The sequence below is a fragment of the Emys orbicularis genome, chromosome 5 (assembly GCF_028017835.1).
Source record: "Emys orbicularis isolate rEmyOrb1 chromosome 5, rEmyOrb1.hap1, whole genome shotgun sequence".
Classification (NCBI taxonomy): Eukaryota; Metazoa; Chordata; order Testudines; family Emydidae; genus Emys; species Emys orbicularis.
Genome location: NC_088687.1, coordinates 129947195 through 129971306, shown reverse-complemented (window position 1 = coordinate 129971306; position 24112 = coordinate 129947195). Strand labels below are relative to the sequence as shown.

General features: G+C 42.6%; 1 protein-coding gene across 1 annotated transcript in view; it reads left to right on the top strand.

Moving 5' to 3' along the window:
* The window catches only part of MAEA (macrophage erythroblast attacher, E3 ubiquitin ligase), a 119230-nt gene that overhangs the window by 16289 nt on the left and 78829 nt on the right, over positions 1–24112 (top strand). Inside the window, exons 2-3 of the mRNA XM_065404707.1 lie at positions 10445–10627; positions 23143–23346. Of these exons, the coding sequence (XP_065260779.1) occupies positions 10445–10627; positions 23143–23346 (387 nt within the window). The remainder of the gene's footprint in view (positions 1–10444; positions 10628–23142; positions 23347–24112) is intronic.

Sequence of the window (24112 nt, the reverse complement as noted above, 5' to 3'; positions counted from 1 at the left end):
AACTCCTCACATAAAGTCATCCTGATTAACTGTTTTGTTGTTATGTTGCTGATCAATTAGAGAACATGCTCGTTTAAAGTTGCGCAATGCTCCCATATAACATTGTTTGGCAGCTGTCTGCTTTGTCCACTGCTCGCAGAAAGAGCAGCCCATTAGAGCAGCTGGTGGGGGCTTGGAACCAGGGTGGACCAGCAGCCCCCCCATCAGCTCCCCGCTCCCCTAAGTTCCCTGTGCGACAGCCACCCAGCAGGCAATCAATTTACATTAATTCTTATGGGGAAATTGGATTCGCTTAACATCGTTTCGCTTAAAGTAGCATTTTTCAGGAACAACTACAACGTTAAGCGAGGAGTTACCGTATTTAATTGCCATGTCTTGTCCTCCCCTGTTTGTTGTTTGTCTTCTCCACCCCTCAAAAAAAAATGCTGCTTTGCCTTCTGGTCCCGTTTTATTCCTCTCCTTCTTCATGTGTTTCCCTGTACATTCTTCCCCTCTGCAGCTCCCGTCCCATTGACTCCTATTTCCTCTTCTCTTACCGAGTAGAGTAAGTTAGGCTGACTTGTTGTTATTTCCAGTTGTAATTACAATTCTCCAGCCTCTCTTCTACAATGGGATTCTAATGAGTGGTAGGAAAAGAAGAGCCAGCACCGTCTTATATGATCAGCCTGCTTACCCCAGACAATTTGTACTCCACAGGATCAGTTTGGGAACTGCTGTACTGGAGGACTAGTATAAATGTACTTTATCTGTTTCGTGTGTTGTAAGAGGGTGGGGGCATGTCTCTACTGCAGCTCCTAGCTTTCTCTAAGGGTCGTTTTGAGATAAATGGACACAATTACATGATGTCAATTTTGTGTTATGCTGCCTGGGAAAGCTATGAGCAACAGACACTGAACTGTTTTAACTGCTATTTCAGACAGATGACAATGCATCAATTAACATTTGGAATGCTGCCTTCAACAATAAAGGGCTAGAAATGTAGCACTTATTAAACCTAAATAAAATAAGTTTAAATGCTGCAGACACAACTCCCCTCCACATCCAATCCACCAACACCAGAAAACTTTCTCTTTGCTACTTGTGAGTGGATTTTTTTAAGCCCTTCTTAAGTGCTCCAGGACAGTTTCACAAATGGGAGGGGGGTGAGAAAGGGCAGTGCTTTGGTATTTTTTTTTCTTTAAGGCTGGGGTTTTGTTTTTGTTTTTTTAAGAGCCCTCTAAGACATGTTTCTATGGTGTGTTAATTTCCCTGATGGATTGGGTGGAGAAATGCTATACCCAGTGCCTAGATGAAAGTTTTTCTGGCTGTGACTCAATCCAGACATGAGGAGTGGGGGAAGAAGCTGAAAAATTTGGCTCAACTGTATATCTGCATGCCTGCCAGAGCGTAAGAGCACCATTTGTAAAACAGACACACAGCTTGAGGGTGGTGGTAGGTCCTAGGCTGCTACCAAGCACTTTTTTCCATTTAGGCCTGCCAAGATGGTTGTGACCTTTCTCTCTATGGCAAGGTTCACCTCAATTATCCATGCCTTTCTCATCTCCAGAATAGATTGTTGTAATGTGCTGTCCATGTGGTTACACCTTGAGATCATCCCTCCTATAGCATACTGCCAGAGTTCAGATCAGTAGAAACACCTGAGCTAGATTTTCCCCTCATTATAAATAAGGAAGCTGCTGGCATGGTGTTCTCTTTGAGGGTGTACTGTATTGTGGAACTTGGTTTCCTTACTGGGTGTGGCAGGGTGACATCCCATTCCTGTCCTCTGCTCTCTCTATGCACCCTTGGAGACATTCAGTTGTCAAACACCTCCGTGCAATTTATTTACATTTGTTCTTCCCACCACCTGGCAGATCCATACATCATAATTATTTAGGCTTTCAGTTTCACCTCAGTTCTCTGCTGAGGAGAGGGAAGATTGCCCTGCTAGCCTGCCTCTCTTCCCTGTACTTCCTTCCTGTGCTGCCTTATACACCTCTACCCTGATATAACGCGACCCGATATAACACGAATTTGGATATAGCGCGATAAAGCAGTGCTCCTGGGGGCTGGGGCTGCACACTCCGGTGGATCAAAGCAAGTTCAATATAATGCAGTAAGATTTTTTTTGCTCCTGAGGACAGCATTATATCAGGGTAGAGGTGTACCTCCTTATATCTGGGCCAATTTGCTTGTTAGTCCTTCTCCAGACCATTTTAATCTAATCCTATCCGGTCCACCCTGGGGGGAATTAATTGGTGTTTAAGTGATCTGAGTGCTGGCTCAGCTCTTGGTTCCCAGCACTCTGTCATATTCCCCTAGAGCTCTGATTTTTAATCTCCTAAGGCATGCTGTAAAGCCCATCTCTTTTCCTCCTCCAAGGCTTCTGGGGAGAGCATGGGCTGAGATGGATATATTTACTGGCAGTCTCTGTTTATGTTAATTTTGTGAGTGTTTTAATTTATAAGATATATGCTAGCGCAGTGAATTGTGTGCCTATAGATGTATTTGAAAAAGTCAGAAAAGAGAAAAATGGGCTTGGGAATTGGATTCATACAAATGGGTGTGAGGGGTGGCTATAGAAATTAAAGGACTGTTAAATACACTCAAAACAACTTAACTTTCAGTTGTAAATATATTATTTCTCAACCAGACTGAATATCTAAAATGTGGAGGTGCTGACCTCAACATGATGAGAGAGAAGTAGAATTTCTCCTTATTGCTACTCATGGTAGGGTGTTTGCACAATTAATAATAATAAAACCTTGCATGCCCCATTAACAGGTTCTGCAGCATTTTTCTTCTGAACTTCATACCCTTCTATATATTCTTGAAATGAAAAAGAAATAAGATGCAGATTTATAAAAGTCAACCAGCAGGACAAATTGTTACTAAAGAAGTGTTGGTGGTTTTTTTTGTTTTTGTTTTTTTGTTTTTTTTCAGATTCACTATTTTATCTCAAAATTCATATTTGATGTCTTCTTGAAGCATTATTCCTGGAGTCAAGTGAGAATCTCAGCTTTTTTAAAACGAAAGTTCCAGCCCTCATATTTACAGAGAAAAGTTTGAAAATGTGACTGACGTTCTCCATAGCACAGAAACCAGAAAGGAACAAAAGAGCTTACAATTTATTATTTTAGAAAGATGTTGTTGTTTTTTTTTCTTTTGAGGTCACTCATGATTTTTGAATGGTTAGGTTTGGCAACAGTACTTGCTTCTAAAAGATTGTGCTGCAAAAAAGCTCCCAAACAGCATTTTGTACAGACCGGGTGCAAGTAAATCAAAAACAGTTCTGCAGAATTGTTTTGGACTTTTAAAAATAACATGAGTTTTCGATGTGGCATGTATAGATCAGCTGCAGCTGAGTGCACAGCATGACTTAGAGTAGAATTGGGGGAGGGATCCTTGCAAAGGGTGCTTAACACACTCTCCCAATCCAGTTCCAGCTCTGAAGCCTGAGGATTGCTTTAATTTGCACAGGCTGCCAGCAGCCCTAAGGGGCTGAAACCATAACACTGCTCTACTGCCAAAATGCTTCTGAAATAAATGTAGTCAAACTTGACTAATTCTAGGTCACTGAGAACGAAAATGATGCTTAAAATGGTTGATTGGCTCTAGTTTTCAAGATATGCTATTGGGGATAGCTCAGTGGTTTGAGCATTGGCCTGCTAAACCCAGGGTTGTGAGTTCAATCCTTTAGGGATCTGGGGTATTTGGTCCTGCTAGTGAAGGCAGGGGGCTGGACTCGATGACCTTTCAAGGTCCTTTCCAGTTCTATGAGATAGGTATATCTCCATATGTATACGGCCCTTGACTTGGGAATGGCAGGGGATAAGTGAGTTATAAAGGGAAGGGATCTCAATTTAAACCAGAAATGACTAAAATACATCTTTGACTGGATCTATGAATAAATCTATGATTGGGTTTGGACAGTACTTGCTTTTTAGGCAAAACAATGAATGATGCAATCTGAAGCTGGTATTGCGTCATACATTATATGAATTGCATCATGTTATTCCTAGAAGTCATGGATGATGCAATCATAACGAAGCTTACATCACTCTGCTGAACAAATTGCCCTATATCAGCTCTAGAAATCATACAGTGTCGTGCGCTCTCATTTGTCAGTGTTTGATTTTGCAAAGGGACACATTTCTGTTTAGCCAAAGTGAGCAGAGATGCCTCGTACTTGTGTGAACAGTGCAGATAACTTCTGCTATGTTTGTGGTGAAGTGACTTTTGCATCACAAAAGCGCAGTATAACCTCTATGGTTAAGAAAGCCTATCACCTTTATTTTGGCTGCAAAATTGGAGATCAGGACAAGAGGTGGGCCCCACACATATGCTGCAACACTTGTGCAACAAATCTTCGCCAGTGGTTGAACAGGAAAAGGAAATCTATGCTTTTTGCAGTGCCAATGATTTGGAGAGAGCCAACAGATCATACCAGCAATTGTTACTTCTGCATGGTGCCTCCAGTTGGGAAAGGTGTGTCAAAGAAGAAAAAGTGGACTGTGCATTATCCAAACATTCCATCAGCTATACGCCCAGTACCCCACGGAGAAGGACTGCCGGTTCCTGATGCACCAGAATCATTCTCACTTGAGTCAGACGAGGAAGAGGATGAAACTTCTGGTCCTGAACCATCAATGTCACAGGACCCACATTTTCTCCCATCCTCCTCCTCTGAACCACACCTCATAACACAAGGTGAACTGAATGACCTTGTCAGGGATTTGGAACTACCCAAGAGTAAGGCAGAGCTGTTGGGCTCCAGACTACAGCAGTGGAATCTCCTGGCAGGTGATGTTAGGGTTTCCATGTTCCGTGACCGTCAAAAGGATCTTGTCCCATTCTTCTTCATGGAAGGTGATCTTGTAGCCTGCAACAACATCGATGGTGTGATGGCAGCCCTCAACATGGTTCACGATCCAGATGAGTGGAGACTGTTCATTGATTCATCGAAGATGAGTCTTAAAGCTGTTTTACTGCATAATGGCAATGTTTTGCCATCAATTCCAGTTGGTCATGCAGTCCATATGAAGGAAACCTATGACAACATGAAACAACTTTTGAGGTGCATAAACTATGACCAACATCAGTGGCAGCTTTGTGGCGATTTGAAGGTTGTTGCTCTCTTGCTTGGTCTGCAGACTGGATACACAAAGTACTGCTGTTTTTTCTGCGAATGGGATAGTCGTGCAAGAGATTCCCACTACATCAAGAAAGATTGGCCACTCTGACAGTCATTGGAGCCTGGGAGGAAAAGTGTTCAGCATCCACCACTTGTTGACTCAAGGAAGATTTTGTTACCACCCTTACACATTAAGCTGGGTCTGATGAAGAACTTTGTCAAGGCCATTGACAAAACACAAGCAGCTTTCAAGTACCTCCGTGGAAAATTTCCAAGGTTAAGTGAAGCTAAGATAAAGGAAGGTGTCTTTGTTGGTCCTCAGATTCGTGAACTTTTTCGAGATGATGCATTTGACCATGCACTGCGTGGCAAGGAAAAGACGGCATGGAAAGCCTTCCAGTTAGTGGCAATAAATTTTCTCGGAAACAACAAGGCAGACAACTACAGGTTGTTGGTGGAAAACCTCCTCAAGGCATACAAAAGCCTTGGTTGCAACATGTCACTAAAGATACATTTTTTGCACTCTCATCTAGATTTTTTTCCACCGAACTGCGGAGCAGTGAGCGGCGAGCGATTTCACCAGGACATTGCAACAATGGAGAAACGCTATCAGGGCAAATGGAGCTCATCAATGCTTGCAGACTAGTGCTGGATAGTGACAAGAGATGCTCCATTTAATGAATACAAGAGACAAGCCAAGAAGCGCCGAGTAGACACTGAATAGGACTAAACTATGTACATAATAGTTTTTTGCCTTTTGTTTCATAATAAATTTTATTTATATAACCCTTTAAAAATCAGCCAAAGTGTTACATAAACAGGACAGGTGAAATATTATCATGTAAAGCAACCATAAACACATGAAAAGACCTAGGTTTACAATTTATGATTAAAACTCTACTATCTACACAATATACATAGACATAAAATGTAAAAACTTAAATATCTTAGAAACAGTAGCCAATCAGTTGTTTTAATTGTCATATTTGAATTCAGCACATCAAAATACATAATAAATAGCACATTTTATCTCTGAAGCAGACAACTTCTCAAAAATTGTAGACCAGTGTAATCGGTGTGCTGGGAAGCCCTGGGACCTGGTAACGCCTTCCCTGCCCCCAGCACAGAGCAAGTAGCTGCCTTTTCAACCACACCTCCACTGTCCCCTAAGTCAGTGGTTCTCAACCGGGGTTCTGTGAGCCATTTCAGGGGGGCCATGGGGCCCCACTCCTGAAACCTGGAGCCCCAAGCCTGAAGCTGCCCCCCCCCCCATCTGAAGCCTGGTGTTGGGCTGGGAGCCGCACGGGACTGGAGCCCCCAGTGTTCTGCGGGCAGAAGCCCTGAGCCCATGGGCAGAGTTGGGGGGGCACAAGAGTGTTCCCCCCAAACTGCAGTGCCTTACCCAGAGTATGGCAGTCGGGGGGCAGCTCCTCCTCTCCTCCAGCCCCCCTGATGCTGAGCCCTCTAGCCAGGTTGTAGATGGGAAGCCAGAGCCAGGCAGTGTGGGGCAGCTGCTTCTCTGGCTGGTGGTGCCATGGAGTGGGCAGCTATGTCTGCTGCTGGTGCCTGCTCCTCAGCTCCTGGCCCCCTTTGACTACTCACGCATCTGGTAAGAGTCACCCAGGTGGGGGGACCCGACTCTGGGGCCGGCAGAGCCCTCTGGGAGCAGCCACTGCAGGGGGAGCCCTCCTGGCATACAGCCCCTAGCTATCCTCCCTGTAACTTGAGCTACCCCCTGTGCCTGCACACAGCCCCTAGCTACTCCCTTGCCTGCACCCCGAGCTACGCTCCTTGCTGTACGCAGCCCCTAGCTAGCCCCTGCCTGCACTCTGAGTGGTTTTCAAATTTTTGAGCTGAGTCCCCCCCTTTTGAGTTATATTTTTTGGTTACGTCCCCCCACAGCCCAGACAGGCTGGATGGCCTGCTGAGGTGAGTCAGGTGGTGGAGGTGGCGCTCCCTTCCTGGACCCCGCTGTGCAGAGCTGGCCCTTGCCCCTCCAGCCCTTGCCCCCTCCCCTCCCAGAAGTCAAATTAAGCCTATGCCCAAGGGGTTGTCCTCCCACCCCCCGGCCCCGAGTCCCGTGCCGGGCCCTGGAGTTTTTATAGCATGTGAGGGGGAGGGGCCTCAGCAAGAAAAAAGTGGAGATCCCCTGCCCTAAGTTATGCTGTGCTTTCCTTAGCTGCAGCTGGACTATACAGTATATTAAAAAAAACAACACTAATTTTAATGCACATCTTCTCAAGTACAAAAAAATTCTACAGAATCTTGTGATTTGTTTTAGATTTACCTGTGCCATTTGTGCTGGAGTGGTATAGGGAAACTGCCTCGCTGGCCCTTCATTACCTATATTGGAGTGATCCACTCACTATATAGGCTTGAAGCCTGCTTTGTGCTGCAAAATATGTCCCCTACTTTTATAGTGATAATTCTCTTGTCAACAAGCTGCTTTTTTTATGCTTCGTGTAAGTATTTTATGTTTGTGTTTTCAGGATAAAAACATACTCAGTCCTATTCCATTGACACTTTTTATTTCTTAACTCATCTCCACTCCTAAGAATCTAACAACCCCTCTGTTCACTTATGCGACTCCCTTTAACAGGAGCTACTGAAGTGCAGCTATTTCATCTTTAAGTCTGTTTACAGCCCAGTGTGACACCATCTTAGACTGTAATGATTCTCTAATTTTCCCTGGATTTCAGGGCACTCGTCAAATCTTCTAAATGCTTATTACAGCATCTGCCTTCTCAGTAGTGCTGTGTTGTCCAATATGCTGTTGTTGCTTTGTTTTCTCATTCCAGCAGTTTCTCAGTGACTTTTCTGTGATATTAAGAGTCAAACTTACTACCATAACTGTAGTTAACTCCTTCGCTGCCTAATTATTACTTGGACTTTATTTTGACTTTCTATTTAATTATTATTAAAATACTTTCTGTAAAGTAAAACTAGTGCCAGGAACCTGATTTCTTCTGGATGCTATCTAAAGAATGCCAGACATGAGATCTGGCACGCTTTCCACCTGGTCCAAACTCACTCACCCTTGAATCCAAACTAGAAGTGCTCCACATGTGAAACTTTCTTTGGAGGAGTTGAGATTTGTGCACATAGGCATTTACAGGATCAGAGCCTTATTTGCAAAGTCCATATAAGGCTCTGCATGGATGAAGTTTATGAATATGCATTAAAATTGTCATTTCTTCTCAAACGGATTGAGAACTGTGACCCAAGGACCTCTTGATGCTACTGGCAGGGGCATAGGGGTACAAGGATCCCCTGGGTTTACCCAAAAGGGTCATGTAAGGTCTCTAAGGAAGCCCTGTACCACACTGGTTATCATAATCATTGCAAAATGTATGTATGGAAAATATGTAAGGAGTTGTGTATATATGCTGAATATTATGTTCTCTAGGCTTTGTAGTTTAAAGGCAGGTAACTCAAAAGGTAACATGCCTTGCGACAAACTTCTCCAGACCTGAGGTAGGAGACATTTATCTCCCTGGTGGACTGTTGTGTATTCTGTGTCTCACAGTAGAAGTCTATTAGCGTATTCAGTCAAATGCTAATGAAGAGCATGTGAGACTTCAGAAGGAAATTAACAGGACCAAGTAAACAGCGGGTGGAGGGGGAATCCTGTTTTCAGGTGAAGCTCAAAAGGTCTGGTCTGATATATCTGGGGATGCAGAGAGATCCACTGGTATCCCTTAGTTGGTGAGGAAAAGCTGCCACTGGCCGTGATCTCATGAAAAAGTGATCTTAGTCATCCTGACTGAAAATGTTGGGGGGGGGAAAACAAGTCTTATGAGTTAAATTTATGTTCTGTAGGAAATGAGAATGTCTTATGAGTTAAATTTAGACTAGAAAACATATTTTGTTTATATATTTATTATTGTTCCATAATTTTGTTTTATATGTAGCCATTTGTTTCTGATAGTCTTACTTTCTATCACTTGATTCTCTGTTCTTTGATAATAAACATATTTTTGTTTTCACTATAAATATATCTTAAATGCTGTGTGTTAAGCAGAGTGGTAATCCTCAATTGAAACTATGCACTGTTCCTTAGGGAATAAAGCAGTGGTTCTCAAACTTAATTGCATCGTGATCCCCTTTTGACAACAAAAATTACTACACGACCTCAGGAGGAGGAATCGAAGACTGTGCCTGCCAGAGCCCCCCACCCCGGGTGGGGGGGCCCAAAGCTAAAGCCCAAAAGGGAGCATGTCACCTTAGCCTTGGGCGGTGGGTCTTGGGCTTCAACCCTGGGCGGTGGGGCTTGGGCTTGGGCTTCAGGCTTGCTGGGCCCGGGGCCAACACCATCCTTGGCGACCCCATTAAAATGGGGTCACAACCCACATTTTGAGAACCCCTGGAATAGAGGACCTGAGAGTTCTGTGCGCCCTCCAGATGAATGCTCAGTGGACTCGGATTGATGTGTGCCTATTACTAACTTGTACAGAGACAGCGAGGCCTGGCTAAGAGGCCTGTGTTGCCAAAGGCTGGTGGAGTCCAGAAGCTGAGCCACAGCAGGCACAGACAAGACTCTCTCATGCTAAGGGCAGGTAGTAGAGAGGTGCCTCACAACTCTGGGTATCCCCCAGTAAGCGTCATACCAACCCTACAACAAAAACTCATTGTGCACAGACCATTGTAGAGAAATTTTGGGAAGGAAATGAGCTTGTTTTAGATTAACAGTAGCTTCCCGTTATTTTTTAAGGAAATAGGGAAAGCAACCTAACAATTTACTCGTTATATGTGCTAATTTCTATACTGAGTGAAATAATAACTTTTATTTGACGTTTAGCTTCTTTTCTGCTTAGTTTGTAAACAGATCTCTCCTCACTTTTATCCATTATTTGAAAAATATCCAATAGACTTCCATTATAATTTGTATAGTGGCTACACCAGTTGAAACTGGGGGGAGTGGCATTGTGCTAAGTGCTCTATGTACACAGTCCTTCCTCCAAAAAGCTTACATGCTATACTGAAAAAAGAGACACAGAGTGGGGGAAAGGAACTGTAACTACCATTGTATAGATAGGAACTAAACAGAGAGAGATTAAGACTAAAACTTTCAAACTCACTAGTGAATTTAGGTGTGCATCTTGAGACAGCTAGAAGGGGGTCTGGTTTTCAGAGGGTGGACACTCAGCGTTTCCTGAAAACATAGGCTCTCAAGTTGGGCACAAAAAGGGAGGCACACCACATCAATTGGGGTTTTGTTTTGTTTTTTTTAAACAATTTGGACTCAACTTGTCCACTATTGCACAGAAATTGTCTAGCAGAGATGTCTATTTAAGTAGACTAATGCTAAAGACTTAACAATTTTTATTTTAGGTACCTTATGAAACACTGAACAAACGGTTTCGAGCTGCACAGAAAAATATTGATCGAGAGACGAGCCACGTTACTATGGTTGTTGCAGAGCTGGAGAAGACCTTGAGTAGCTGTCCTGCTGTGGATTCAGTTGTTAGTCTCCTTGATGGAGTAGTTGAAAAGCTCAGTGTTCTGAAAAGAAAGGTAACTGGTATTTCTGCTGTTTATTATATCTTCATTTCTCATTTCAGAAGATTACCTCTGTCACTGTGTTAAGTTACCCCACACTTTTATTCATGTGGTCCAGAAATAAATATTAATGGCACTAGAGAAAGCCTTTAAGGCAATATTGTAAAGCGAATACCAGAAAGTGATTGTACCTTGCTGCACTGTGCCTATGAAATTTGACTTTGTGTCCCATGATTTAGTATCACTAAATCTCTTAAAGTAGAAATATGTAAATTAAAAATAGTCTCTTTTTTGAATAGTCAACACAGAAGTGTTACATATCGTCTGAGACATCGCGATGACTGGATTTTCTCTTGTTTTATCTATCTAAACCAGTAGATGAGGCTTCTCTATCTGACAGTCCTGGAGACTGAAGTTTTTTAGCCACAGAAGAGGTAGCAGCAGTTAATTGAGTTAGTTGCATCACTCCACTTCCCAGCAGAGAGGTATCTGCATCACATCACCACTAAATTATATTAATTGGCACATTTGTTGACCATCTTGGGGGACAGGCCAAGGATGGGAAGAGCATGAAAGCTGAACTACCCTCTGAACACCAGAGGAGGTTCTTGCAGGTCAAAGCTGAAGCATTTTGACAAGATAATGTTGAGTTTCCAGAACTGTCAATTACACACGTCTCATGAGTATTAAATTCACAGATTGGGATGGTGCTGGGAGAAGTCATGAAACGGCAAGGAAAAAAAAACTTAACTTTATTTGCTGTAGCTGTTCAGTTTTAAAATGTCAGAGGTATAGTTCAGCAATGTCTCAGCCTCTGCCTCTTTTGGGTTATTGCCCTCTTAAGAAGAACAAACTGTAAGTCCAAGACCTACAAAATGTACTATGTACTAAATCCCTGTTTTTCCATAGGAATGTTACCTCTTCAGTCTGAGACAAATCAAAACTCTTGTATTTCTACCTCAGAAATACAGCAGAAGAGTGAGAATAGGTTTCCCCTCCACGTACTTTGGAGCAGCACTTTAAAAGATCAAATGAGCATTATGACAACAGGCATGGTGCATTAGATACTTGAATAAGTTTACAGCAGACCTTGTAGAACCTTGCAAGGAGACTGCAGCAAGTGAACCTTGAAGGTTCACAATAAAAGTAACATTCTGACGTGCTCTATTTGTCATGGGAGGTGGCTTTTTGGTTCTCTCTATTTTTTTCTTTTCTTTTCTTTTCTTTTCTTTTATTTTTTGGTCCAACTGTATATTTAAAAGGTAACCTGCAAAGGGTCTTTTAACACTTGGGTTGGCAAACTGTTCCTGACTTATGATGTATAAAGAAGGACATGGGAGTGGTGGCTTTTAAAAAAAAAATCCTGCTTGGTGCTTTACTTTCAGAAGTAACAGGAATGTCAAATGTTGTCTTCCCTGGTTTTGCAGGAAGATTTCTGGTGGAGGCAGAAGGGCTTTGGTAGATGTATCATGAAGTCTCACACTGGAATGGAATAGGTAGTGGAGTAGAGGTGTTGAATCTTCATAAGATATCCTTCCTTCCAAGCGGTTGAGCATTGAAGTTAAATTGGTATAAACAGACAAACCAAAGTTTGACTAAAGAAATTCCCCAGCTTTACTGGTTAGTTTCTCGTGATGTTACAAACTTACTAATTCTTCAGTCACCATAGAGTTTTCCAAGTTTGAAATTATATGGATATTTAATGTAGAAATTCCCCCATCCTTTTTAAATACAGGTAAAAGGATATATGGCCACTTTTACCTATTCTGGTCTTCATAACATATATTGTGCCCTTTTTTTATGCTTCCTGTGCAAGTCATCTTAAAAGTAAGTTCTCCAAGCATGGAGAAGGTGAGTGGGATTGTTGACTTCCTCAAAATGGTCATATAAGCAAATGTTTCCTTTTTGAGATCAATATTTCCAGTTCCTTTACTTAAAGAGATCAAAATAGAAGATTGGGAATTAGAGAAGTCCTCTCCTTCTAATCCAGAAAGATAGTGTTCCAAAAGGAGTGTGGTTTTGGTTTTGTGTTTTTGCATTCTTTCTGTTACAGTTGCAGCCAGAGGCCCCAATTTAAGTTTGTGCTGGATTCTGTATAAACCGAAAGAGAGAAATTTCCTGCCCCAAGAGCCTTCTTGTTTTGGTTAGTTTTAAATTTCCCAGGAACAAGGATAACATTGGTAGTGAAGGCTTACTGGGGGAAATCTCTGGAGCACAGCTGTTTCAATTTAGGCCTCTTTCAGCGATCTGTTCTGAAATGGAAGCCTTAGAATGGCGAGACAACTCAAGAGATTAACAAGATATCACATCATCCTTTTCCAGAGGGATCCATAAAGTTTCTGACATTTGCTTTCACATCTATGGCATTCAGTTTGGTTATCAGAACTAATTTTGGCTTCATCCATGGAATGTTGATAGCCACTCAGAATACTCTTCTTTACCTGAAAAGTCGCATTGCATACTTGCCTGTAAATCAGTGAAGAGTCATAGTGGATATTTTAAATTCTATTGGGAACAAAAGGAATCCTACCAATGTCATTGGTCCGTTACTAGATGGAAATGGTAGAATTACCAATAGTTTTGCAGGAAAAGTAAAAGTATTTAATACTTCTGTTCTTATTTAGAGAGAAATATGAATTGGGAGACAATGATATCGTTCTATCATATGACAACACACTTTCCATCCCATTAATGTCTCTGGAGAATGTTAAACAGTAGCTACTAAAGTTAGCGATTTTTTTTTTTTAAATCAGCAGGTCTGGATAACTTGCATCCAAGAGTTGACTGAGGAGCTGGCTGGGCTATGAAAGTTGATTTTTCAATAAGACTCGAAAGACTAGAGATACTTCAGAAGACTGCAAGAAAGCTAATGTTGTGCCAGTGTTTAAAAAGAGTAATCTAGATAGGCTTGTTATCCTGACATTGCCCTTAGGCAAGATCACAGAGAGGCTGATATGGGACTCGATTAATAAAGAATTAAAAGAGAGTAATATAATTAATACAATTAATCGCACTCAACATGGTGTTGTAGGGGGTGTGCATACCTTGTAGCATCCATTGAAAGTTTACAGATGACACACAAATTGGGGGAGTGTTAAGTAATGAAGAGAACAGATCACTGATACAGAGCAATCTGGACTGCTTGGTAAACTGGGTGCAAGCAAACAAGGTGTTTTAATACAGCTAAATGTAAATGTATACATCTAGGGGGGAAATGTAGATCCTATTTCCAGGATGGGGACTCCACCCTGTGAAGCAGTGAGTCTGAAAAAAACTTTGGGACATTGGTGGCTAATCAGCTGAACAGGAGCTCCCAGTATAACACTGCAGCCAAAGGGTTAAAGCAGTCCTTTAATGCATAAACAGGAGAATCTTGATTAGGAGTAGACCCACTATGTTCCTCTGTATTTGGCATTCATGCAATCACTGCTGGAATACTGTGTCAAATTCTGGTATCCACACTTCTAGAAGAATGTTGATAAATTGGAGAGAGTTGAGAGAAATGATTAAAAGATTAGAAAACATACCTTAGACTGAGCTCTGAGTCTATCACTATATTTCACTTAACATAGAGAATATTGAGGGATGACTTGATTAGTCTGTATCTATATACATGGGGAATAAATATTTGATAATGGGCTAATCAGTCTAGCAGACAAAGGGTATAACAAGACCAAATGGCTGGAAGTTGAAGCTAGACAAATACATACTGAAAATAAGGTGTAAATTTTTTGCCATGAGCGTAATTAACCGTTGGAACAATTTACCAAAGGTCATGGTGGATTCTCCATCACTCTTCTTTTCTTCTCCTCCTCCTCCTCCTCATCTTTTTCTTAGCCGAACAGTCAGCTGTAGCGATCGTTCGCATTTTGGTCTGTTTCTGTGCAGCAGCAAGGGCTTCACGGGCCAAAAGTCCAATGTCGGAATAGACTTGATGCACCCACATAGTGGCGGGGGTCTGCCTCTGGGCCACCTCCACGTCTTGGTTGGTGGAATTTTATCCCAGATGTTACAAGCCACCCAGAGAACGGTGTTCACTGGAATGTCTTGTGGCATTCTGGCGACATGTCCAAAAAGCATAAGACCCCAGCTGCAGACAACAGCCCCATTAGTCTGTAACTAGAGCAACCATAATTGTCTGCATTATGAATGCCCAGTATATAATATTGGTATTTTCTGTGGAAAGCCTCCATTTTTGCCTAATCTGAGCAACGTAGTGTCCATGTTTTGCAACTGTACAGCAGTACGGAGAGGATACAGCTCGAATAGATCCTGAACTTAGCGGTTGTGCTGAGATGATGTTGAGTCCTTATTTCTCGTAAATGACCCATGGCAGACACTGCAATGCCAATCTGATGGAGAACCTTTGTATGAGAGTTGAAGGAACTGGTGAGTATAGAACCCAAATAGCAAAAGCTGGAAACTGCTTTGTCTGTTTCCTTATTCAAAGAGATTGGAGTCGCAGGTGGACCTGATCCTAGCTTTTGAAGCTTTGTCTTTGACTATGAAACATGGAGATTAACTTTGGCCAACTCCTCTATTTGCTGGAGTGCCTTGTGAAATTTGTTCGGGCTCTGTACTAGAAGAACAACAACATCATCCGCGTAGTCAAGGTCTGAGAGCGAGAGATCACCGAACTTAATGCCTATTGATCTTACAGAATGTGGCATTATGAAATCCATTGCCCAACAAAACAGTGCAGGGGCCAAGACTCAGCCCTGCCTGACACCAGATACTGATTTTAAATGTGCTGACATCCGATTACCCAGATGTACACGGGCAGTGGTTCCATTATGCAACTCACTAATCCAGTCCAGCAGAGTGGTTGAGACACCTACGCCCTTTAAGGCCTTCCATAGCATGACTTGGTCAACTGAATCCAACGCAGCCTTAAGATCAACTACATATTTCTTGAACTCACGATGTATCTGTGACAACAAGCAGAGGGCCAAAATGGCATCTAATATGAACCTGTTCTTTGTGAAGCCTGACTGTTGGAGGTGACGCTTCCAATGTAGCAGGGGCTCTAAATGCGCCAGCAGAACATACACAAACAACTTCCCTAGCATGGACAACAAAATGATTGTTCTTTATATCTAACGTTCACTGCACAGTCTCTTGCCCTTATAAAGTGAGATTACAATACTGTCCTTCCAGGCGGTTGGAAAGGTTCCAGTTCTCTACATCAGGTGGAAGATGGCCACAAGTGATTCCGCTACAGGGCCAAAAGCTGCATTTTAGCAGCTCCAGCGGGATACCATCAGCGCCAGCTGCACATTTGTTTTTCAGTTTGCAAATGGTGCGCTGGCAATTTTAAAATCAAGACTGGATATTTTTATAACTGACAGGCTCTAGGAATTAGTTTGGGGAAGCTCTATGGCCTGTGTTACGCAGGAAGTCAGACTAGATCAGCGATTCTCAAACTGTGGCTCAGGACCCCGAAGAGGGTAGCATGGGGTCGCCAAGGCTGCTATTAGACTTGCTTGGGACCAAAGCCCGAGCCCCAATGCCCAGGGTCAAAGAGCAAGGACTATGCCGCCTCCGCACACCCCGCCTCCCCCAATCCCTTGGGGTGGCAGAGCTTGGGTGGGCTCAGGCTTCCGTCTCCTCTCCTGGGGGTGTGTAGTCTTTTTTTGTCAGAAGGGGGGTCCTGGTGTGATGAAGTTTGAGAACCCCTGGACTAGATGAATCACAATGGTCCTTTCTGGTCTTGGAATCTATGTATCTATTGATGAAGCTGTAGTAGAAGCTGCAAAAAGAACACACTTTATCCTTGACTAAAGCACAAGGAAAAGATATGTGTACTATGGCCTTTTCTGTCTGTAAATTTATTCTGATAACTTTACAGCACATTCTTCCCAAAAAATCTAATTACAAAATAGACACAAGAATCTGGAATGTAATTTGAATAAGTAGCAAGGCTAGACAAGAGCCCAATATCTCATGCTACAAAGAATCACAGCATGACCACTATTCTCTTTTATATGATAGACAGTAGCCAGGCTGGAGTTTCACTGAGGAATAGCAACATGTATCTTGGGATGCGCCTTCCTGAGACATCACCTTTCTCTTCCGGTCATTCTGTCACAGCTGCAACCAACAGAGATGCTGCAGTTTCCTCATAAAAGAAAAGGGGGTGCTGCCAGGGTATCATCCGCAGCAGCCCCTTCACTAAAGACTAGCTCAAATTTGATCTTCTTGCGGAGGTGGATTAACTACACTTTGACAGGAGTCGCTCCCCCATTGGCGTAGTAGCGTCTTCACTGAAGCGGTGCAGCTGCACCGGAGCAGCGTTTTAAGTATATATCTGCCCTCAAACCTCTGCTTGATACTGAAGATCTTCTTTCCTGGCCTTGCTTATTTCAGTAGCGGGAACTGTCAGAACCAGGAGGGTCACTTTGTGCTGATGGTGAAATGAAAACCACCTCAAACTTCAGACCTTGACTCAAGGTCTGACAGGATTTAGTCTCTCATTTTATCCTGAACAAAAATATCCAATGAACTGTGGCATAACTTGGACACAAAGGGCCAGATTCGCAGCTGGTGCAAGCCAGTGTAACTCCATCAGCTCTAATAGAGCTATGTAAATTTACGGCAGCTGAGGATCTGGCCCAAAGACTGTAAGCATTGACGATCTTCAGTAACAATAGCACTGCTGGCTTCAACTCTTATTGAGGTGGGCTAAAGGCTGCTATAAATCAGTGGACAGGACAGTCTGAATAACACCAAAGAGCTCTAGTCTCATTGCACATCCTCAGGGCAGGTTTATTAACCAAGAGAATACATGAAAGGTTCAAAATAATACAGAACACTTAACAGGGCCTTTTCGCACTTTACACATCTAGGAAGGGGGAGAACACTGCACTTTCTTACTACTGTCAAGAGCCCCTTCCTGGGTCCTTCCCTAGTGGTCTCACTGCTAAGGGTCTGCAGCTGCTATTTGTGTCAGGCGCTCCTTGCAACCTGCAGTCACATGAACCACGTCATGTGCTCCCTGAACTCTCCCCCCAGTTTTAAGGGCTGAGCCTTGGAACACGGTGGAGGGATGTGTGCATGACAGGTAAACTCTTCTTTCTTCATTGAAGAAAGGTTCTCAGATCCTAAAATGGATCTACAGCTGGTTTGCAGCTTTCACTTCCCTTCCCTGTGGCTCTGTTTATCTGTTTGTAAAATGGGGTAATAGTTAATTTCTTCATAATGTGCTTTGACATCTATGGATGAGAGCTCGGTATTTATTTTGCAGGCAGAACTCAGATATTGATCATTAGCTCAAGGATACATCCTGTTTGCTTAAGAGCCTGCCAGTTTGGTTCTGCCTCTTCAGATACCTTAGAGCTGCAGATCCTTGGATATAAAACTCTTCAGAACTGAAACCATGAAAGTTAACTTTCTGGTGTGACTGGATGTTAAGTTTGAACTGTGTTCAACTTTTGAGCAGATTTTTGGGCTAATCCACTTAATTCCTGGCTACCTGCACTACAGCCAGATATGTCCTCTTGCATCCCTTGCTTGATCCCAGTGTGACAGACAAAGCATATGAGGAAAACCTGCACCGCTTCCTGGATAGTGTGTTCTGTTATATTTTGTGGTGGGGGGAAGCCCTCTCTCACACTTCAGACCAGCTTGGAGTAGGGCTAGCTAGACTTCCTTTGCTCTGGTTAGCAGAAACCCGTGTAGAGCTGTAAGGGTGTACCCCATAAGGCTTCATGGGAATATTCTGATGAATGTATATATGATATGTGGCATAAAACATATTCCAGTTATATGTTACATGGCATATCTATGTAAAGGTTATGATCTACTGAATACATTTCTCCTATTTGTATGCATGTATCAATTTTGTACTTGAAGTTAGGAATATTGGCTGTATACTTGCTTGATTTCTAAGCAGCCTTTGTAAAGCATTTGGTCAGCTTCTTGAGAAAGGAATGTGCAAATTAAGTGCCCAGTCAAGAAGCACTTAAGGGACAATGGATCTTGGGAGGCTCCAATTCACATAAGAAGTCTACTTTAGGACGTTCAAGGTAGCAGGGAAACAATGGCTGCTGCCTGTAAAAACGGAATCATGCATGGACATGTGACTTGCCCACCTGACTCCAAAACTCCATCTTGGAGCTGGACATTGCATAGGAGAGAGGAGGGGATCTCCACCCACAAGAGAGAGTCTACTTAAACCCCTGGGGGAGACCTCCATTTTTTCTTCAGCTGACTCAAGAGAGAGCCTCTCCACCCCCAAGGATACCTGAAAAAACTGGAACAAAGGACAGTAAATACAAGGGGTGTGAGTGATTGCTGGACCCAGACTAGAAGGAGACTAGTCTGTAAAAGGAAGCTTAGTGGGTGAGGTTTTTATCTGTATTCAGTTTTCTTAGACATAGACTTGCGTGTTCTATTTTATTTTGCTTGGTAATTAACTTTGTTCTGTCTGTTATTACTTGGAACCACTTAAATCCTACTTTCTGTACTTAATAAAATCACTTTTTACTTATTAATTAACTCAGAGTATGCATTGATACCTGGGGGGGCGGGGAGGGTAAACAGCTGTGCATATCACTCTATCAGTGTTATAGAGGGCAAACAATTTGAGTTTACCCTGTATAAGCTTTATACAGGGTAAAACAGATTTATTTGGGGTTTAGACCCCATTGGGAGTTGGGCATCTGAGTGTTAAAGACAGGAACACTTCTGTAAGCTGCTTTCTGTTAAGTCTGCAACTTTGGGGCACGTGGTTCAGACCCTGGGTCTGTGTTGGAGCAGACTGGAGTGTCTGGCTCAACAAGACAGGGTGCTGGAGTCCCAGGCTGGCAGGGAAAGCAGGGGCAGAAGTAGTCTTGGCACATCAGTTGGCAGCCCCAAGGGGGTTTCTGTGATCCAACCCATCACAAGAGCTAGGGAGTACTAGCAGAGAATTGACAAATGGTACCTTCCAGCTTTTCCTTTCCCTGCATTTTACTCATGGTGAAGGTCAAGGCAAGCAGTAGCCTGTCACTTGTTGCTACTTGCATTTCCAACAATGGTCACTTTTGGTTTTTCGGTGCAAGGCCATGGACAAAGAACATGTTCAGGCAAGGACCCAGTAAACTACTGAGACGGTGGTAAGGGACCCTCTAGCCCGACTTCATTAGCTCTCAACAGTCCACGTTTTCGATGTCTCTATGGGGACATCTCTGGTGTTCATGTCACTGGTTCTGTTGGGGAAGCCCCAGTCCTGCATTTCTCCCCTGCCTACCCCTTTAACCAGCTGACCACGCTTCCCATCAGTGACTCCCTAAACTCATCTCTTCAACAAAATTGCAGCAGAGGCACCCAGGAAAGTATCTGTGTCCTCTCCTAACTGTCCTGACAAGGGGGTCAAAGTGGCAGCAGCTCTGGTTCCAAAGTAAATTCAACCAAGGAGATGCATACATCTTTTCAGGTGAGTCGTATAGGTAATCTTGTTTTTTCAGATCCATTTCCTCTTCAGAAATTTAATGTCAAGCCAAATTTTTTTTTTTTTTTTAATGACAAACAATCTCCTTTGCTGAATAGGAAATGCTCACAACTTATTTACCAAGAGTCTGTCTGAGTTTTTTGTTGGTTTTTTTTAAATTGTCTTGGCCCCTACACTGAAAAATTCTGTAGTAAAAATGAAACACACTAGTGAGTTGGAGTTACCTCTGTTACAGTGAACCATTTTCTCTTAAGGAGTAATGAGGATTTTTAAAGTTTGGATTGATATAACAGGTCGAACTAGAGCCAGGCTTAGTGTGGACAAGAACTAGGGAAGTTTTCTTAGTGGCTCTGTTAATGCCCTGCAATTGGGGCCCAAGACCAGGCGTCCCAAAACTGACCTTCCCATGAATAGTCTGTGAATTCTAGTGGATTTCCATTTGAGAGCATGAAACTCCTCTCTTTAACTGGGGCCTTTAGGAGAGAGAGACTGGAGAGTTTAAACCAGTGCATCTGCTGCTTTCCCATTCTTAGTAATGAGATATTTAATTATAACACATCATAGTAAATAAAACTGCTGTTGACTGCTTTCAGTGGGTTGTGCACATTGACTTATTTTGTGGAATCTGAATTGGCTACTGGTGTAATGTGCAGCAGTCACAAGTACCTAGCCTCAAGTTGCAAATGTGGCTGTAATTAATTGCGAAGTGAAACGTGCAGCATGATTAATCAGCTTTCTAATTGTGATAGGGTGGTGGGAGAAAAGAGTGTGATTATGTGGTAAAAATAGTATTGTTGTGGAAAGAGGCTTTCATTGTGCTGACTCTCTGAGCTAGGCATTCTGTAAGAGTGGCTGGGAAAAACTTGTCATCCTGGCTTGCTTAAGGTAAAACTAGTAAGTAAAGGTTCCAGCAGTAAACCCATGTTGTCAGGAGCACTGGAGGCAGGACACAATCTGCAGAAAATCTTAACAAGTGTTGTAGAATAAAGATAATTCCTAGTGATTTAACAAAGATGCTGAGACTTGACTGTAAACTGATTTGAGATCCTTGATTGAAAGATGCTGTGAGGGCCAAATCCTCTCTAAGTCCATTAGTGCAAATCCCAATACATAGCTCCACTGCTGTAAGACAACAAAAGAAAGCAAAAATGGAGAGGCTGTACAGGTTGCTCTGCAGTAGTCCCCTGAAGAGTAGCATAGCTCCATGGGGAGGGGGAAATGAGGGCAGACTATAGATGCAAGACCAGTGGGTTTCAACTGTTGAGATCCATTGTCAACAAACTTGTATGGGACTTACGGGGAGGATGCGGGGGTGAGGGGGGTATGCATAGTAAGACATGGTGGCAACTGCTACTAAAGTGATCACATTTATGTTTCTTCCATTTTGTAGCCCATGGGGCTAGCTTGCTATAGTATATAATCTGTTTTTCTTTATTGGTTTGATTATATTATTTTCTTGGTTTATGTTTTGTATTGAATAATTCCAGTACACATTACTTCATTATACTTGGCTGTAATGCAAGGAACCTACAGGCCTGTAACCTGTATGATTAGCTAGAGCAAAGTAGCATAAGTGTTTATAACCTTTGGCATAGATAAATGGCCTACCACAGGGGTTCTCAAACTTCATTGCACCGCAACCCCCTTCTGATAACAAAAATTACTACACAACACCAGGAGGGGAGACTGAAGCCTGAGCCCACCAAAGTGCCACTACTCTGGGTGGGGGAGCCAAAGCCCGAGTCCCACTGCCCCAGGCAGGGAAGGGATCAAGCTGAAGTCCAAAGGCTTCAGCCCCAGCCAGGGGACCTGTAACCTGAGCCCCTCCACCCCGGGCTGACTCCCTCGGGCTTGGGCTTTGGCCCCGAGCCCCTGTAAGTCTAAGCCAGCCCTGGCAACCCCATTAAAATGGGGTCATGACCCACTTTGGGATCCTGACCCACAGTTTGAGAACCGCTGGCCTACCGGTTATCCCTTTTGACTTTGGGGAACTGAATGTGTTTAGCAAAATTCTGGAACATACCAGTAACCACAAGGTAGACCGCAGAACGTGGAAGTAATGATGTAGGCCAAAGGTAACGGTTTCGAGGATGAGATAATCAATATTAATATGTATGAATATGATATTAACATGTCAGAATATGCTAGCCTATAGAGTAAGTGTACCTGAAGATTTATGTGGGTGGGGAAATAAGATTTGGGCATGGAGGGTTGGGTATTAATATGAATATTCAGGACAGTGCCAGGACTATATAAGAGGGCAAACCACCATGCGGAGGGGTCGCTCCTTCTTTGTTATCTTCTGTTAAGCTATCCGCTCAGCTTCTGCAATATAGCTCAACTACTCAACACTCGAACCTGATCTCTACCAGCTTGAGATTGAGGAGCCTGGACTATTGAACTCATTAAGCATGCCAGAGACGAGGCTCATCCTCTGTCTCCCACTATCAGGTTTCCAAGGAAGGGTGTATGAGTATGCTAGTTTAAGTAGCCTTTTAGAAACGGGATGTTCCCACCAGGGACTATATAACTGTATTACTTCTTTGGGGCTCTGTGGTTTATAGCTTTGATTACTCTCTCATTTATTTTAATAAAGATCTTGAAAATTTGGTTTTGTTCTCAGCGTGAGTGTCCTTGCCACACATCCCAAGAGTCCATACAAGACATTGAACTCCCCATGTTCTCTGATTTTGTAGCCTGAATTTGGGACCAGAATCTAAGTACCTTCTGGTCAGATCATTGGCAAGCCGTAATAAATTAGCCCTATAAATTCAGGTCAACAATTTAGAAAGATTTATACAGCAGTAGCACCTAAAAGTCTCAATGAGGCTGGGCCAGACTTTGAAATTTCCTGTACATAAGTAGAAAAATACAACTGAACTGGTAAAAAATTATCTTAGTAAAATAACCTTTTGTAACTCATAGGCTACTATATGGATTTTTTGTTTGTTTTGTTCTGGGCAATGTGTAATCTTGTTTGTTGGATTCGTACACATTCTACATATTATACAGTAAAGGTTATATATTGCTTTAAAAGTCACTATTCACTGCAGCTGAAATTGGTTTAATTTTTAATTGGATAATTCTTTCTTAAATTTAGGCAGTTGAATCGATCCAGGCTGAAGATGAGAGCGCAAAACTTTGTAAACGCAGGATTGAGCACCTTAAAGAACATAGCAGTGACCAGCCAGCTGCTGCAAACATGTGGAAGAAAAAACGTATGGATCGCATGATGGTGGAACATCTCTTGCGCTGTGGCTACTACAATACAGCTGTAAAACTAGCCAGGCAGAGTGGTATTGAGGTTGGTACCAACTTCTGTTCTATATAGATTCTTATATTGTGCTAATCATTATGGTATCTGAGTGTCAGTTTGTATTAAAGAGAGATTAGTGGAAACACAGCAGTTGATATGCTAGCTATTTTGTGTACTAGAGTATGCCTGAATTCTCAATATTTCAGTTAAATTAGTCTCTAAACCAATTCTCTAGAGTCTGTTCTCTCAGTATAGGTTTGCATGTTTGTGTGTTAAATAGAAATTAGAATTGGAGTCATAGTGTTGAAGTTATAAAATTAAATTAATTCCTAGACCAAGGCTCCCTTCCCCTCTTCCCTCCCCCCCGCCGAATGTCCTCAAATGTGCTGTTACATTTTTATTAAAGAATGTCAGACTGCTGATTAAGCAGTTAGTGGAGCTTTCCATCTGTCCAGCCATACTTTCACGATTTGTGAGGTGATCAGGCTGATCACAATAACATACGCTATCTAGAGTTCTATTGTACTATACTACTATTAAACATCTTTTGGGGCACTTTGGATTATAAAATACTTTGGAATAATTCATTTAATAGTTGTCTCAAGGTTTTGTAGTCAGAGTGTCTTCCTTCCCCCAATTTATGGTTTTGCTCCAAAGCAGCAATTTTGTGCATTTTATTTATGTTCTCTGGTCATCTTTCACTTTATTTTATGTGTTGCCTTCCTCCTACTTACAAGTTTCCATAAAGTTGCTGAATCATGTTGCCCAACAACATTTCAGGGTTTATACGCTTCATGTTCCTCTGCATGGCTTA